This window comes from Fukomys damarensis, unplaced genomic scaffold, assembly GCF_012274545.1.
Source record: "Fukomys damarensis isolate Sample0158 unplaced genomic scaffold, DMR_v1.0_HiC HiC_scaffold_5, whole genome shotgun sequence".
NCBI classification, from domain to species: domain Eukaryota; kingdom Metazoa; phylum Chordata; class Mammalia; order Rodentia; family Bathyergidae; genus Fukomys; species Fukomys damarensis.
In genome coordinates this window covers 65717097-65729233 of record NW_022900917.1, presented here as the reverse complement: position 1 = coordinate 65729233, position 12137 = coordinate 65717097, and the positions used below count along the sequence as shown (strand labels likewise).

General features: G+C 41.7%; 1 protein-coding gene across 4 annotated transcripts in view; it reads right to left on the bottom strand.

Moving 5' to 3' along the window:
• Znf250 (zinc finger protein 250) overlaps positions 1–11897 on the bottom strand; it is a 39579-nt gene extending 27682 nt beyond the window's left edge. Inside the window, exons 1-3 of one of the 4 annotated variants that reach the window (XM_033760772.1) lie at positions 11680–11892; positions 11395–11530; positions 8149–8353 (exon numbers count right to left, since the gene is read on the bottom strand). In XM_033760772.1, the coding sequence (XP_033616663.1) occupies positions 8149–8344 (196 nt within the window). In that variant the 5' untranslated portion in view covers positions 8345–8353; positions 11395–11530; positions 11680–11892. The other 3 variants (XM_033760773.1, XM_033760774.1, XM_033760780.1) reach the window with 3 other exon arrangements.
• Between the last annotated feature and the right edge of the window lie 240 nt (positions 11898–12137).

The window sequence follows — 12137 nt, the reverse complement described above, 5'->3', positions numbered from 1 at the left end:
AAAAAAAAAACAAAAAAAAAAAACAAACTTATAAGTCAAACCATTGTTAAGTCAAACCTATGTACTTGTTTCAGTATCTGTCTTTGAGTATTTTGTATATGTATCTAGGAGTGGAACTAACTGCTTGGTCATATGGCAATGCTGTTTAAATAGTTGTACATTTCTAACTTTTCCACAACCTTGTGAACACTTTTCTTTCTCTTCTCTTCTCTTCTTTCTTTCTTTTTTTTGGTGGTGGTGGTACAAGGTATTGACCCCAGGGGCTTCCCACTGAGATATGTTCTGAAGCCTTTTAAATTTTGATATAGTCTCACTAAATTATTAAGTTGACCAGGGTAGGCTCAAACTTGTGACCCTCCTGCCTCAGCCTCCCAAGTGCTGGGATACCACCCATGCCCAGTTCCTATCTTTTTAATTATAGGCATCCTAGTGGTGAAGGGATTTTGCTGTTTTTATACCAGGAAAAAATTTAGGTTAGTGAAGCTTTGCAGGAAATTCTGAAATCAGAATGTGTGAGTGCTCCAACTTTGTTCTTCTTCAAGGCTGTTTTGGCATTCAGGGCCTCATATAATTGAATTTTAGGATCAATTTTTTAGTCTCTGCAAAAAAGGCCACTGGAACTTTGATAGGATAGACCCTTGAAGGCAAACCTATGGCATGCAGGCCACAGTGGGCACACAGAGCCCTCTCTGTGATGACATCATGAGTTGATTTCCTAAACTAAAACATCAGTATTCAGGTTTAATTGGAGTAATGGCACTTTTTGATAAATAAGTGGGCTTGGGGTTACAACCTGGGCACTCAGTCTGTAAAAGGTTTACTTGTCATCACTGGGATAGATCACTTTGGGTAGTGTGGACATTATAACAAAACTGCCCAGGGCCAGGGATTTAGCTCAGCAGTTTGGTGGCCTGCCTTGCAAGCTCAAGGACCCGAGTTCAATCCCTGGTACCAAAAAAATTAAAAAATAAAAAATAAATAAAAACCTGCCTTCCAATTTGTGAATACAACATGCCTTGTTTACTTAATTCATTTTGGCAATGTTTTTCAGTTTTTAGTGAAACATCTTTTACCTCCTTTTTTCCACCCTCACGAATGAAGCTGTTTCCTTAATTTCCTTTTTTATTGTTCATTGCTGGTGTACAGAAAGACAACTGATTTCTTGTGATCTTAGGCCTTGCAATTTTGCCGAATTATTAGCTCTAATAGCTTTTATGATAGGTCCTCTGGGATTTTTTACATCTGGGGTCATGTCTTATACAAATATTTTATGGCTGCTTCCAATTTGGATGTTTTTTATTTTCTTGCTTAACTGATCTGGCTTGAACTTTCATTATGATGATAAACAGCAGTGGTGAAGCAGACATACATGTTATTCTTGATCTCAGAGGCAAAGTCCTGTATAAGTTGAGGTGATCATGGCTTTCCTATTTCATTCTATTAATATGATTAGTTTTTAGAGACAGGGTCTTGGTAGGTAGTTTAGCTGGCCTTGAACTTGAAGCATTCTGTCTCAGCCTCCTCAGGGATGCAATGAAAGGTGTGCACCACCATGCCTAGCTACAGATTTATATTAAACTACTCTTTCATCTCTAGGTTAAACTTCATGCAGTTATAGAGTACAATACTTTTTAAATGATACTAAATTCCGTTTGCTGTTATTGAGTTTTACATCTCTAACTAGAAGGAATATTAGTTTTCATTGTTTTTTTGTTTTGTTTTGAGACAGGGTCTCGCTATATAGACTGGCCTTGAATTTGTGAACTTGCAGTGATCCTCCTGCCTCAGCCTCCTAAATGCTGGAATTACAGGCATGCGCCACCTTGCCCAGCTAGTTTTTCATTGTTTTTTGAGTCTTACTGTGCAGTCCAGGCTGTCCTTGAACTCATTATGTAGCCCAGGCTTGACTGGAACTTTTCCTGCCTCATCCTAAGTGCTGTGACTGCAGGTATATGCTACCATGCTCAATTTGTAATTTCTTATGATGTCTTCATTTGGCTATGCTATCAGGATAATGTTGACCTTACAAAAGGATTTAGGAGATATTCCCTCCTTTTTTTTATGTTGAAGGCATCTGAGAGAGTTTAGAAATAATTCATTAAATATTAGCAGAATTCACCACCAGAGCCATTTTGGTACTGGATTTCTTTGTATTTTCATTATTGCTTCAATTTCATTGTTATAGGTCTGTTCAGGTTCTTACCTGTGTTAGTTCTGGTAACTGTGTTTCTGTACACTTGTCCCTTCCCTTTCTTCTAGGCTTTTTTTTTGGTACTGGGATCAAATTCAGGACCTTGCACTGCAAATCACCAGCCCAAGGCTTTGTTAACATACAACTATTCACAATGTTGTTTCTTTTTCTTTTCTTTTTGGTAATGCTGTTAGTTTTTCCACTTTCATTTCTGATTTTATCTTGGCAATCTAATTAAAGATTTTTCAATTTTGTTAATCTTTGCAAAGAACTTTTGATTTTGTTGATTCTTCTGTTTTTCTAGTTTCCACTCTCATTTACCATTGCTCTTTTATTTTCTTTCTTCTGGTACCTTTTGGTTTAATTTTCTCCTGTATTTGTAGTTCCTCAACATGTAATGTTAGGTTACTGATTTGCTGTCTTTCCACCTCTTTAATGCAGGTATTTAATGAAACAGGCATATGTAATTGTCTTGCTCTTTATTTGAGGTGCTAAGTTTCTAATCTTTCATTATGGAATATACTGTTAGCCTGTGGATTTCTCCTAAGTGTCTTTTCCACATAAGTTGAGGTGATCATGGTTCTACTTCATTCTATTCATGTGGTAAAATTACACTGATTGATTTTATGTTAAACCATCTTTCCATTCCTGCCTTAAAACTTTGCCTTGCCTTTGCTGCATCTCTTTAGTTTTGCTATGTTATGTTTAATCATTTCTCTATCAGCATTGATTTCTCCTTTGACCTACTTGTAGCTTTATTTCTATATCTTTTTTAAATTTCCAGTTAGTGGTTGGAAAAATATTTTGTATGGTTTCAATTATTTTTAACTTTGAGACTTTTTTTTTTGAGACAGGGTCACCACTCAGCCCAGGCTGGTCTTGAACTCATGGCAATCTTCCTGCCTCTGCCTCCCAAGTGCTGGGATTAAACGCATGTGCCACAATACCCAGCTACCGAGAATTTTTAATGGTCTGATGTATAGTGTTTATGTTCTATGTACACTTGAGAATGTGTTGCTGCTGCATTGGGTGAAGTGTTTTATGTATTCTTTAGTCTTTAGGTTGCTATAAAAAAAAAAATACTTCAGCAGTAAGGGAGAAAGCTCAGAGGTAGCCTGCCTAGCATGTATAAAACTATGAGTTCAGTCCCCAGAATCTACCCCCCAACCCAAAAAACTCCAAACAAAACCTTAGACTGGTAATTTATAATAGAAATTTATTGCTCACAGTTTTGGAAGCTAGAAAGTTTAAGATCAAAGTACTAACAGATTCACTGTCTGATGAGGGCTTGTTCCTCAGAAATGGTGCCTTCTTTGTGTCCCAAAGTGGCAGAATGGCAAGAAAAGGGGCAACCAAACTCTCAGCCCTTAATCCTATTCACAAGGATTCTGCCCTAATGACCTAATCATCTCCCCAAAGCTCCACCTATTAACACCAATATATTAGGGTTTAGATTTCAGATATGAACTTCAGAGGAGTACAAATACCAGATGATGACAATGTCTGTTAGGTCCAGTTGGCTTGTAGCATTGCTCAAGTCTTCTGTTTTCTTGCTGGGTTGGGTGGTTCACACTTACAATTCCAGTATTTGGGAGGCTGAAGCAGGAAGAGTGCTTCTGTTTTCTTAATGATCGTCTGTCTAGATGTTCTACCCATTTTTTTGGAATTAGGGTACTGGAGTCTCCAATTATTACTATACAACTATTTCTCCCTTCAAATCTGTTTGTTTCATGTATTTTGAGGCTCTTTTCTTAGTATTCATGTTTATAACTGCCATATCTTAATAAACCTACCCTTTTATTAAAATATAATGTCTCTCTTATACCAGGTTTTGGATTTGTCTGGTATTACAGTACAGTCATCTCAGCTCCTCTTGGGTTTCTATTCGCATGGAATATTTTTTCCACCTTTCACTTTATTTTGTTTTTTTTGATCCAGGATCTCACTATGTAGTTGAGACTGACCTGGAACTCACTGTGTAGCCCAGGCTGGTCTCGAACTCACAGAGATCCTCCTGCCTCAGCCTCCTGAGTGCTGTGATTACAGGAGCGTGCCACCACACCCAGCTTCCACCTTTCACTTTAAACTTGTGTCTATATATCTCTTACATACAGTATATATTTGAACAATGCTTACTTATATATTGTTAATATCTGTCTTTTGACTAGAAAGTTTAATCCATTTACATTTAAAGTAATTACCGAAAAAGTAGGACCTCTACCATACTGCTATTTGTTTTGGGTGTATCTTTCATCTTTTTATTCCTCAACTCCTCTACTATTACCTTCTTTTGTATTTAGTTGACTTTTTTGTAATGTGGCATTATAATTTTCTCCTTGCTTCATTTTGTATACATTTGTTAGATATTTTCATAGTGTTTACTATGGAGATTACAATGAGTATCTTAATATCCTAAAACAGTTGACACCAATTTACCCTTAGTAGCACACAAAATTCTTCTCATATAGCTATTACTTCTATGATTTGTTGTCATCATAGGCTACATCTTTATAATAAATAGTGAGATCAAAAACACTGACTTACTGGGCTCAGCAGGGGGAGCTCAGTGGTAGAGCATATGCCTGGCAGGCTCTGGATTTAATTTCCACACTAAAAAACCAAACCAAGTCAGAACATACTTATTGTTTTTTGTTGTTGTTTTTGGCACTGGAAATCAAATTGAGGACCTTGCGCTTGCCGGGCAGGTGCTGTGCCACTGAGCTAAATCCCCAGCAGAAAACAGACATTACTTTTTATGCACTTGTTTTTTAATTTATGTATAAAATAAATACTGAATTCATATACCAAAAATACAACACAAACTTTTATACTTACCTATGTAATTACCTTTATCAGAGGTCTTTATTTCTTTGTATGGCTTTGAGTCTCTGTCTACTGTTCTTTCATTTCAATCTTTAAGATTCCCTTTAACATTTCTTATAGGAAAGGTGTATTCATAATAAATCTCAAGATTTGTCTATCTGGGAATGTCTGAATTTCTCTTTCTTTCTTTTTTGGTACTGGGGATTGAACTTGGGTCCTTGCGCTTGCAAGGCAGGCCAACAAACCACTGAGCTAAATCCCCGGCCCTTTCTCTTTCATTTTTTATTTTGGTACCAGGGATTGATCTCTTTCATTTTTGAAGGATAGTTTTACCACATATATAATTCTTGCCTGACAGGTTTTCCTCATAGCATTTTTTTTTGTTTGTTTTGTTTTTGTTTTTTTGAGACATGGTCTCACTATGTAGTTGAAACTGACCTGGAACTCACTATGTAGCCCAGGCTGGTCTCAGCTTATAGTGATCCTCCTGTCTCAGCCTCCCGAGTGCTGGGTTTACAGGTGTGCACCACCACGACCATCTCAAAGCATTTTAAATATGTCATCCCATTGTCTTCTGACATCCATTTTTTTTTTTTCCTCAGGAAAATCAGCTCCTAATCTTGTTGGGATTCATTGTACTAGATGAGGCACTTTCTCTCTTATTGCACTCAAGATTAATTATAATGAAACTTGGTGTAAGTTTCATCTTTACACTACTCAAGTTTGCTGAGCTTCTTGGATATAGATTCATGTCTTGCATCAAATTTGAGGATTTTCGGCCATTATATCTTCAAATAGTCTTACTACCCATCTCTCTCATGTCTTACTTGCCCCCCCATTATGTATATCCGTCTGCTTCACGGAGTCCCACAGATCCATTGTTTGTTCACTTTTCTTGAAACTTTTTTCTTTTTGCTCCTCACACTAAACAATTCCAACCATCCTAACTTAAAGTTTGCTAATTCTTTCTTCTTCCTGCTCAAATCTGCTGTGGAAACCTTGTACTAAAATATTTTAATGTACTTTTTCACTCTGGAATTTCTAGTTGGTTCATTTTTATAATTTGTGTTTCTTTAGTGATAGTCTGGATTTGTTCATACATTTTATTTTTCTGGTTCCTTTAGTTCTCTCTTAATAGTTTCATTTCAGCTTTCTTAGTGTATTTAAGACAGGTGATTTGAAGTCTTTGTCTACTAAGTCCAAGGTCTGTTTTTCAGGAACCCTTTTTACCAATTTATTTTTTCTTTTGAATGGGTCATATGTTCCTGCTTCTTTGTATGTTTTGTAATTTTGCTAAGAACTGGATATTTGAATATTATTCTGTGGTGACTCAGTAAATACATTTACTCTTTTAGATTGTTGAAGGCTACTGTCATCTATTCATGTAGTGTGTTTTCCAGATTATTTTTGCAAAGGCTATTCTTTGTTGGGTACACTGTCACTACAAATTACATATAGCAGGGGCTGTTTCTTTAGCTTGTTTTCCACTATTATTTTTTTGTTCATTTGCTTGTTGTGGTGCATGTGCATGTATGTGTGTGCTTGTGCACACGTGTATATAGTGCTGGGGATTGAATCTAGGGCCTTGCACATCAAGAACAAAAGGAAAACAAAACACCTTTCCCAGTCTGTGGACAAGTATGATCCTAGGGTCTGCCTTTAATATTGTTTACAACATCTCCTCCATTCCTAGCTTTCAACAAGCTTAGACACCAGCCAAAGGTGAAAGCTTACAATCATCATAGGTCTTTTCCAAACTGACACCTGATCCTAGGCATAAGTTTGACTTTCTAAATTTCTCAATTGTGCTTATGAAGGCACATTTTCCCTCATGTCTCTTCCTAGGCTGTGGATGGCTGGCTGTATGTATAAATGATGCCCCAGGTCCATTCTCAGATAGGCAGAACAGAGATGTGTAGTGTGTATCAGTTCTTCAAGTAGCCTCATTTAGTTTAGAACAGATACAGAGGAAGATCTCTGCTCCCTCTGCAACCAGAGACCATGTCCCACACTGGGAATGCAGGCTGATTGCTTTAGGAGTGCCAATAAGGCAGAAAGGAATTAGGGCATAGGCAAGTAGGACTGCAAAGCTTTCTTATTTTAAAATTCCCTTCTTGACTTAATGTTTGTTTGGTTGCCATAGACCATTGACAATTTTCCAAATTTCTGAAAAAGTTGGTTCTGATAGGTTCCACTTGGTGGTTCATTTGCTTTAATATTTATATGGAATAACAGGTATTTGGAGTTGCCTACTCTGCCAATTTGCTCCACGATGCTTTTAAAACATGAATACTCATCAGTTTGTTTTAATTTCTAACAGAATCCTAGATACCTTCAACATTCCTAGTAGGAGCCCCTTGGATACTTGTTTAATATTCTCTCTGGGGCCAGGGATTTAGCTCAGTGGTTCCAGTGCCTGCCTTGCAAACACAAGGACCCGAGTTCAATCCCTGGTACCAAAACAAAAAAACAAACAAACAAACAAAAAAAATCTCTGCTTAGGCTGGTCAGCAAGCCTATTTTGCAGGGCCATTTCTGGGGACCTTATCATGTGTTATCCTCTACCTGCTTTCTCTTTCCACTGTCCAGAATTTGCTTTGTCGGACACACATTGGCTATCTTGCACCATCTCTACCCTTAGCCTAACCATTCCTGCTCACACATGGTCTGAGCAGAATGTCCCCTTGTACAACAGCAGCTGTCTGACCCAAGCCGGGGAACCCAACACTGAATAGTCATCCTGTTCATTACTGAAGGGTCCAAATGGGTGAGCTGGTGAAGAATCTTTGTGAAGGATTCTCTGAAAGGGTTCAGAGGGAGTAAGATCAAATGGGCTGTAAATGTAGCTAGAAGGGAGCAGGACAGACCTATCAGCCTAGTTGTTGGGCTTGGCAGGGGTCAGAGGGCAAAGCAAAGGACCGTGGCAATCATCACATTACAACACTGTGTCAAAGGGTTAACAATCCCTATTAAGAGCACCAGAGGCTAGGCCATGTCAACTTCCTTTCTGAGACCCAGCCTTGGTCCCTTGAGTCCATGAGGCATGATATAGAAGAGGCCTCCTAGAATGAGCACAAGGTGCTGTATGTATCTCCCCAGAATGAGGGTACCAGTGGGGAACCTGTTCTCAGTACCTGGCTGCTGAAGATGAGGGCAGATGGTTTCCAGTTCAACAGTGCCACAGATGAGGGGCCTGTAGATTGGAGATCCAGGGCGGGTCACAACAGGAGCATCACTCACACAAGCCTGTGCTGCAGGGGTCCAAGGGGATGGTTCTGGAGCTGAGGATTCCATCTCTGACTCCTTGGGGCAAACTCTGAGGCTGGGCATAGCTGGGACCTAAAGACCAGCAAGGACACAGGTCAGTGTGTGGAAAGGCTAGCTCCATTCTCCTCCTGTCAGAAATTTCTTCTGCTCCTACAGCCTGATACTTGAAAAGGGTCTGGTATTGTCAAGTATCAGGGACTAATGCTATGTTCCCTGAATCTGGATCAAAGTGGCGGGATAGTCAGCCACAGAGACACAGAATCATGAGCCAGGATTACAGGCAGAAAGAGTGAAATGCTGACCCTCCAGGCAGAGTGAGTGTCTTGTGCATAGGAACCCCCTAAGGGGGTCAAGCCCATCGTGATAGCAGAGTAGCCTTCACAGTGTCTGCTTCCTGCTGTGGGTCTGCCTCTCAATCCTGGTTCCCGACACAATGCTATGAAGCAGAATGCACAAGACACATTTACAAAAGAGGAACAATACCCGCAAAGGTTGAGCAGCCAAGGGCAGCCCACTTTGTGGACAACATACAGTCACATGGAATACTGTTTGCCATTGTTGACAATCCAAGTAGTAGAGTCTATATGAGTTGCACCCGGCAGCAGCCAAAGCAGGTGTCCCTGTCTCCACGCTCCTGGGATGCCCACCCATTGTACCAGCTGCTCTCCCTTTCTCTCATCTCCCTGTATATACTGATGCCAAAGGTTCATTTCCATACCTATACCAACTTGTTTGGTGATTTTGTCCAGTCTACAAGTAGCAACATCCCTTATCCTGTAAAGACTCCCAAATTTGGCTCATCTCCTGTCTTAGCCTACTCTCTGGGGAGAAGATGGGACACTTCCACCTGAAGGCACAAGGGCTCTTCACATGGACTGAGTTACTGACTGTCCAACCCTCTCCCTAGACTCACCCTGCCCAGTAACCACCAGAGAGCAGGGCCTGACATATTCCAGCCTTCCCCCGTGTGCTCTCCCAAAAGATACCTCTGCTCCTCAACAGTAAAGACAAAGCAAGAAATGTTAGCAGAAATCCACAGTGAAAAGTGTCAGTCAACCTATAGACCAAATTTATTCTCCAGGATACACATTTTTTAGTGTTTCCTATAAGCTGATATGTATCCTGGGTAGACTATGGGACAAAGCAGTGACTATTGGCCCTCCTGGAGCTCACTATGGTAAAAAATCATAACAAATGCATCAGTGAGCTGGGCAATTGCTTTTGAAAGAGGCAGCAGGGGCATTTTAACTAGGTTATTCAGGGTAGGCCTCACTGAGAAACCTAAAGGTAAAGGAAGCAAAGAGTTATGCAGATACTAGGGAAAGGAAGTACAAGGCAGAAGCAGAGTGTAAAGGCTGAGGAAAGAAGGGGCAAGTAGGCCAGGCCCAAGGAGTCATGGGGCAGCCAATGTGGACAAAAAAGTGAAAGAGCAGGGCACAACCTGATAGGCACTGTATTGCATCTCACACATCTTGCAGTGGGAGTGCTGCCTGCACTCTGTGAAATGCAGGTCTACAGCACAGACTTCTGAAGGTTCCAGGTATTTAAAAGGATTACAGGGAAGCAGCCTCGCCCTATCCTGTGAAGGAGCACAAACTCAGCCCAGATGTAGTCAGTATCTTTGGCCAGCAGTCTCTGGCCTGGTGGAGGGATCTTTTCCACTTCAGGTTTAGATGAAGTCAAGGGGGATATCAGAAGGTAGTGGCAGTTCCACCTGCTCAGTGAAGTGTAGTCAAGGTGATCTGGAAAGGAGCTGAGGAGTGGTTGTATTGTAGAAAGGTGGCAGGAATAATGGTAAGGCATCACCCACGGGCTCCTTGGACAAGGCAGAGGGGCTGGGTTGGGCTGCTAGAGTGAGATCATGGAAGAACCCACAATTAGTAGTCTGAATGAGAAGGTCTAAGAATAAGTGTAGGGTCAAAGCTTGAAGGAGATGGCAAATACAGAGCTCAGAGGGATGGGCACTGAGGACAGATTATAAGAGACCTTTGGCTGCACTTTTATATCAGAGACAAAACAAAACATCTCAAAAGATTAACCTGGCAGGGTGCTCAGAAATATGGTGTTGGATGAGACTGAAAGCAGAGAAAATACTCAGGAGCTCATTCATGTCCAGCAGAAATAGATCAAGAGACATGGTGTGTGTATGTCTGTGTGGGGAGGCTTCCCAGTATCCATATGGAAAATCTTTACTCTCCCTTTCCATGGGTAGACTCAGTCACTTCCATGTTTTGATTCAGAACGTTTTATTTTAAAAGATTTCTAGTTCTCATCATTATTACTGAACAGGGGCAGAATCATATAGTTCAAAACTTAGAAGGTGAGGGCTGGGGTGTGTGGTTCAGTGGTAAAGAGCTTGCCTAGCATGCACAAGATCCTGGATTCTGACTTGAGTGGGAGGGAGCTTAAAAGGTTAACAAAACCTCCCAACCAGGCCCTTGGTTCCTCTTCCCAGTTTCTGGTTATCCTTCCACATTTACAAAAGCAAATGTACATATACTTTTTTAAATTATAAATTGTGCAAACTATGCACTTGCTTCACATCTTGTTTTTCTCACCTCATTCTCTGTAGTACCTTGACCAGAGAACATAAACTTAATCTGTGGTAAGCAGAAAGCTCACCTCCCCCCCATGTGTCCTAATCCCTGTGAGTGTGCCACACCACCAGACAACACAGGGGACTTTGCAGATGAAATTAAAGTTACTGTCACAGATTACTAGTGTGCCACACCACCAGACAACACAGGGGACTTTGCAGATGAAATTAAAGTTACTGTCACAGACCCAAACCAAACTAGACCAAACCAGACCCTGACCCAAACTAGTCACATGAGCCATTAAAAACCTGAGAAACATCTGACAAGTCAATGTTACTTCCCAGATATACGGACCTCCAAGAGCTATGGTCCATTCTGACTGGCAGCAAGGCAACCCAAACCTTTGTGTTACTATTACAAGGCAACGAATTCAGCCAACAGCTTGAATAAGCCGAGGTAGTCCCCTGGCCAAAGGCTGATCCTGGTACTGAAGACCTAGTAGCTACCCTTCGCAGATATACTTGCTGGCCGATTCCTCAGGCTCTACTCTCCCGAGGAACCCAAATGATTACTTACTTCTCCTCAGGGAGCCCGCTCATCCAAAGGGGAGTCAGCTACAGCGCTGTCATCAGGGAAGGACGTCTCTGATGTCACATCAAGCCGCGCGCAGCACCTAGCGGGCAGAGCCCGGGCCGTGCCCTCCGTGGAGCCCCTACGACAAGACACCCACTCCGCCACGCGGCCCCAAGAGGCGCTGCCGCCGCTCCCAAATTCCCCCAAGTTGCTCCGGGCCGACCCCTCCCTTGAACATCGGGGATATAGGACGAGTGATCAGACAGAAGATTTGCCTGGAGAACTCACCTCCGGCGGAGTCGCGCCCACTGAGTTGCCACGTCACAGAACCAAATAGCATCGACCTAGCTTGGCAGATCCAGGAAGTCCCGCCCTAACTTCCGGCCCGCGTCTCCGCTTCGTCCCCCAAGGCCAAGGTAGTTCCGTTAAATGGCGGAAGGCCCGGGCGACTCGGCGGTAAGGCTGCTGACAAGGGTTCTGAGATTTCCCCGCTCCGCGGATCTAAACCGTCGGCGGACGAGTGCACCGAACACAGTGGCAGCGAAGTCAGAGAGGGCACTACTACCTTTATAAAATAAATGTGGCTGGGGTCCGGGATTTAGCTCAGTGGTTCCGCCGCCTGCCTCACAAACTGGGTTTGAATTTATAATCCTGTTTCAGTGTGCCCGAGGGTTGCTAGGGATTACAGGCATGCACCACCACGCCCATCTTGGATTAATCCACTGATAAGGTCCCAGGCTCCACCT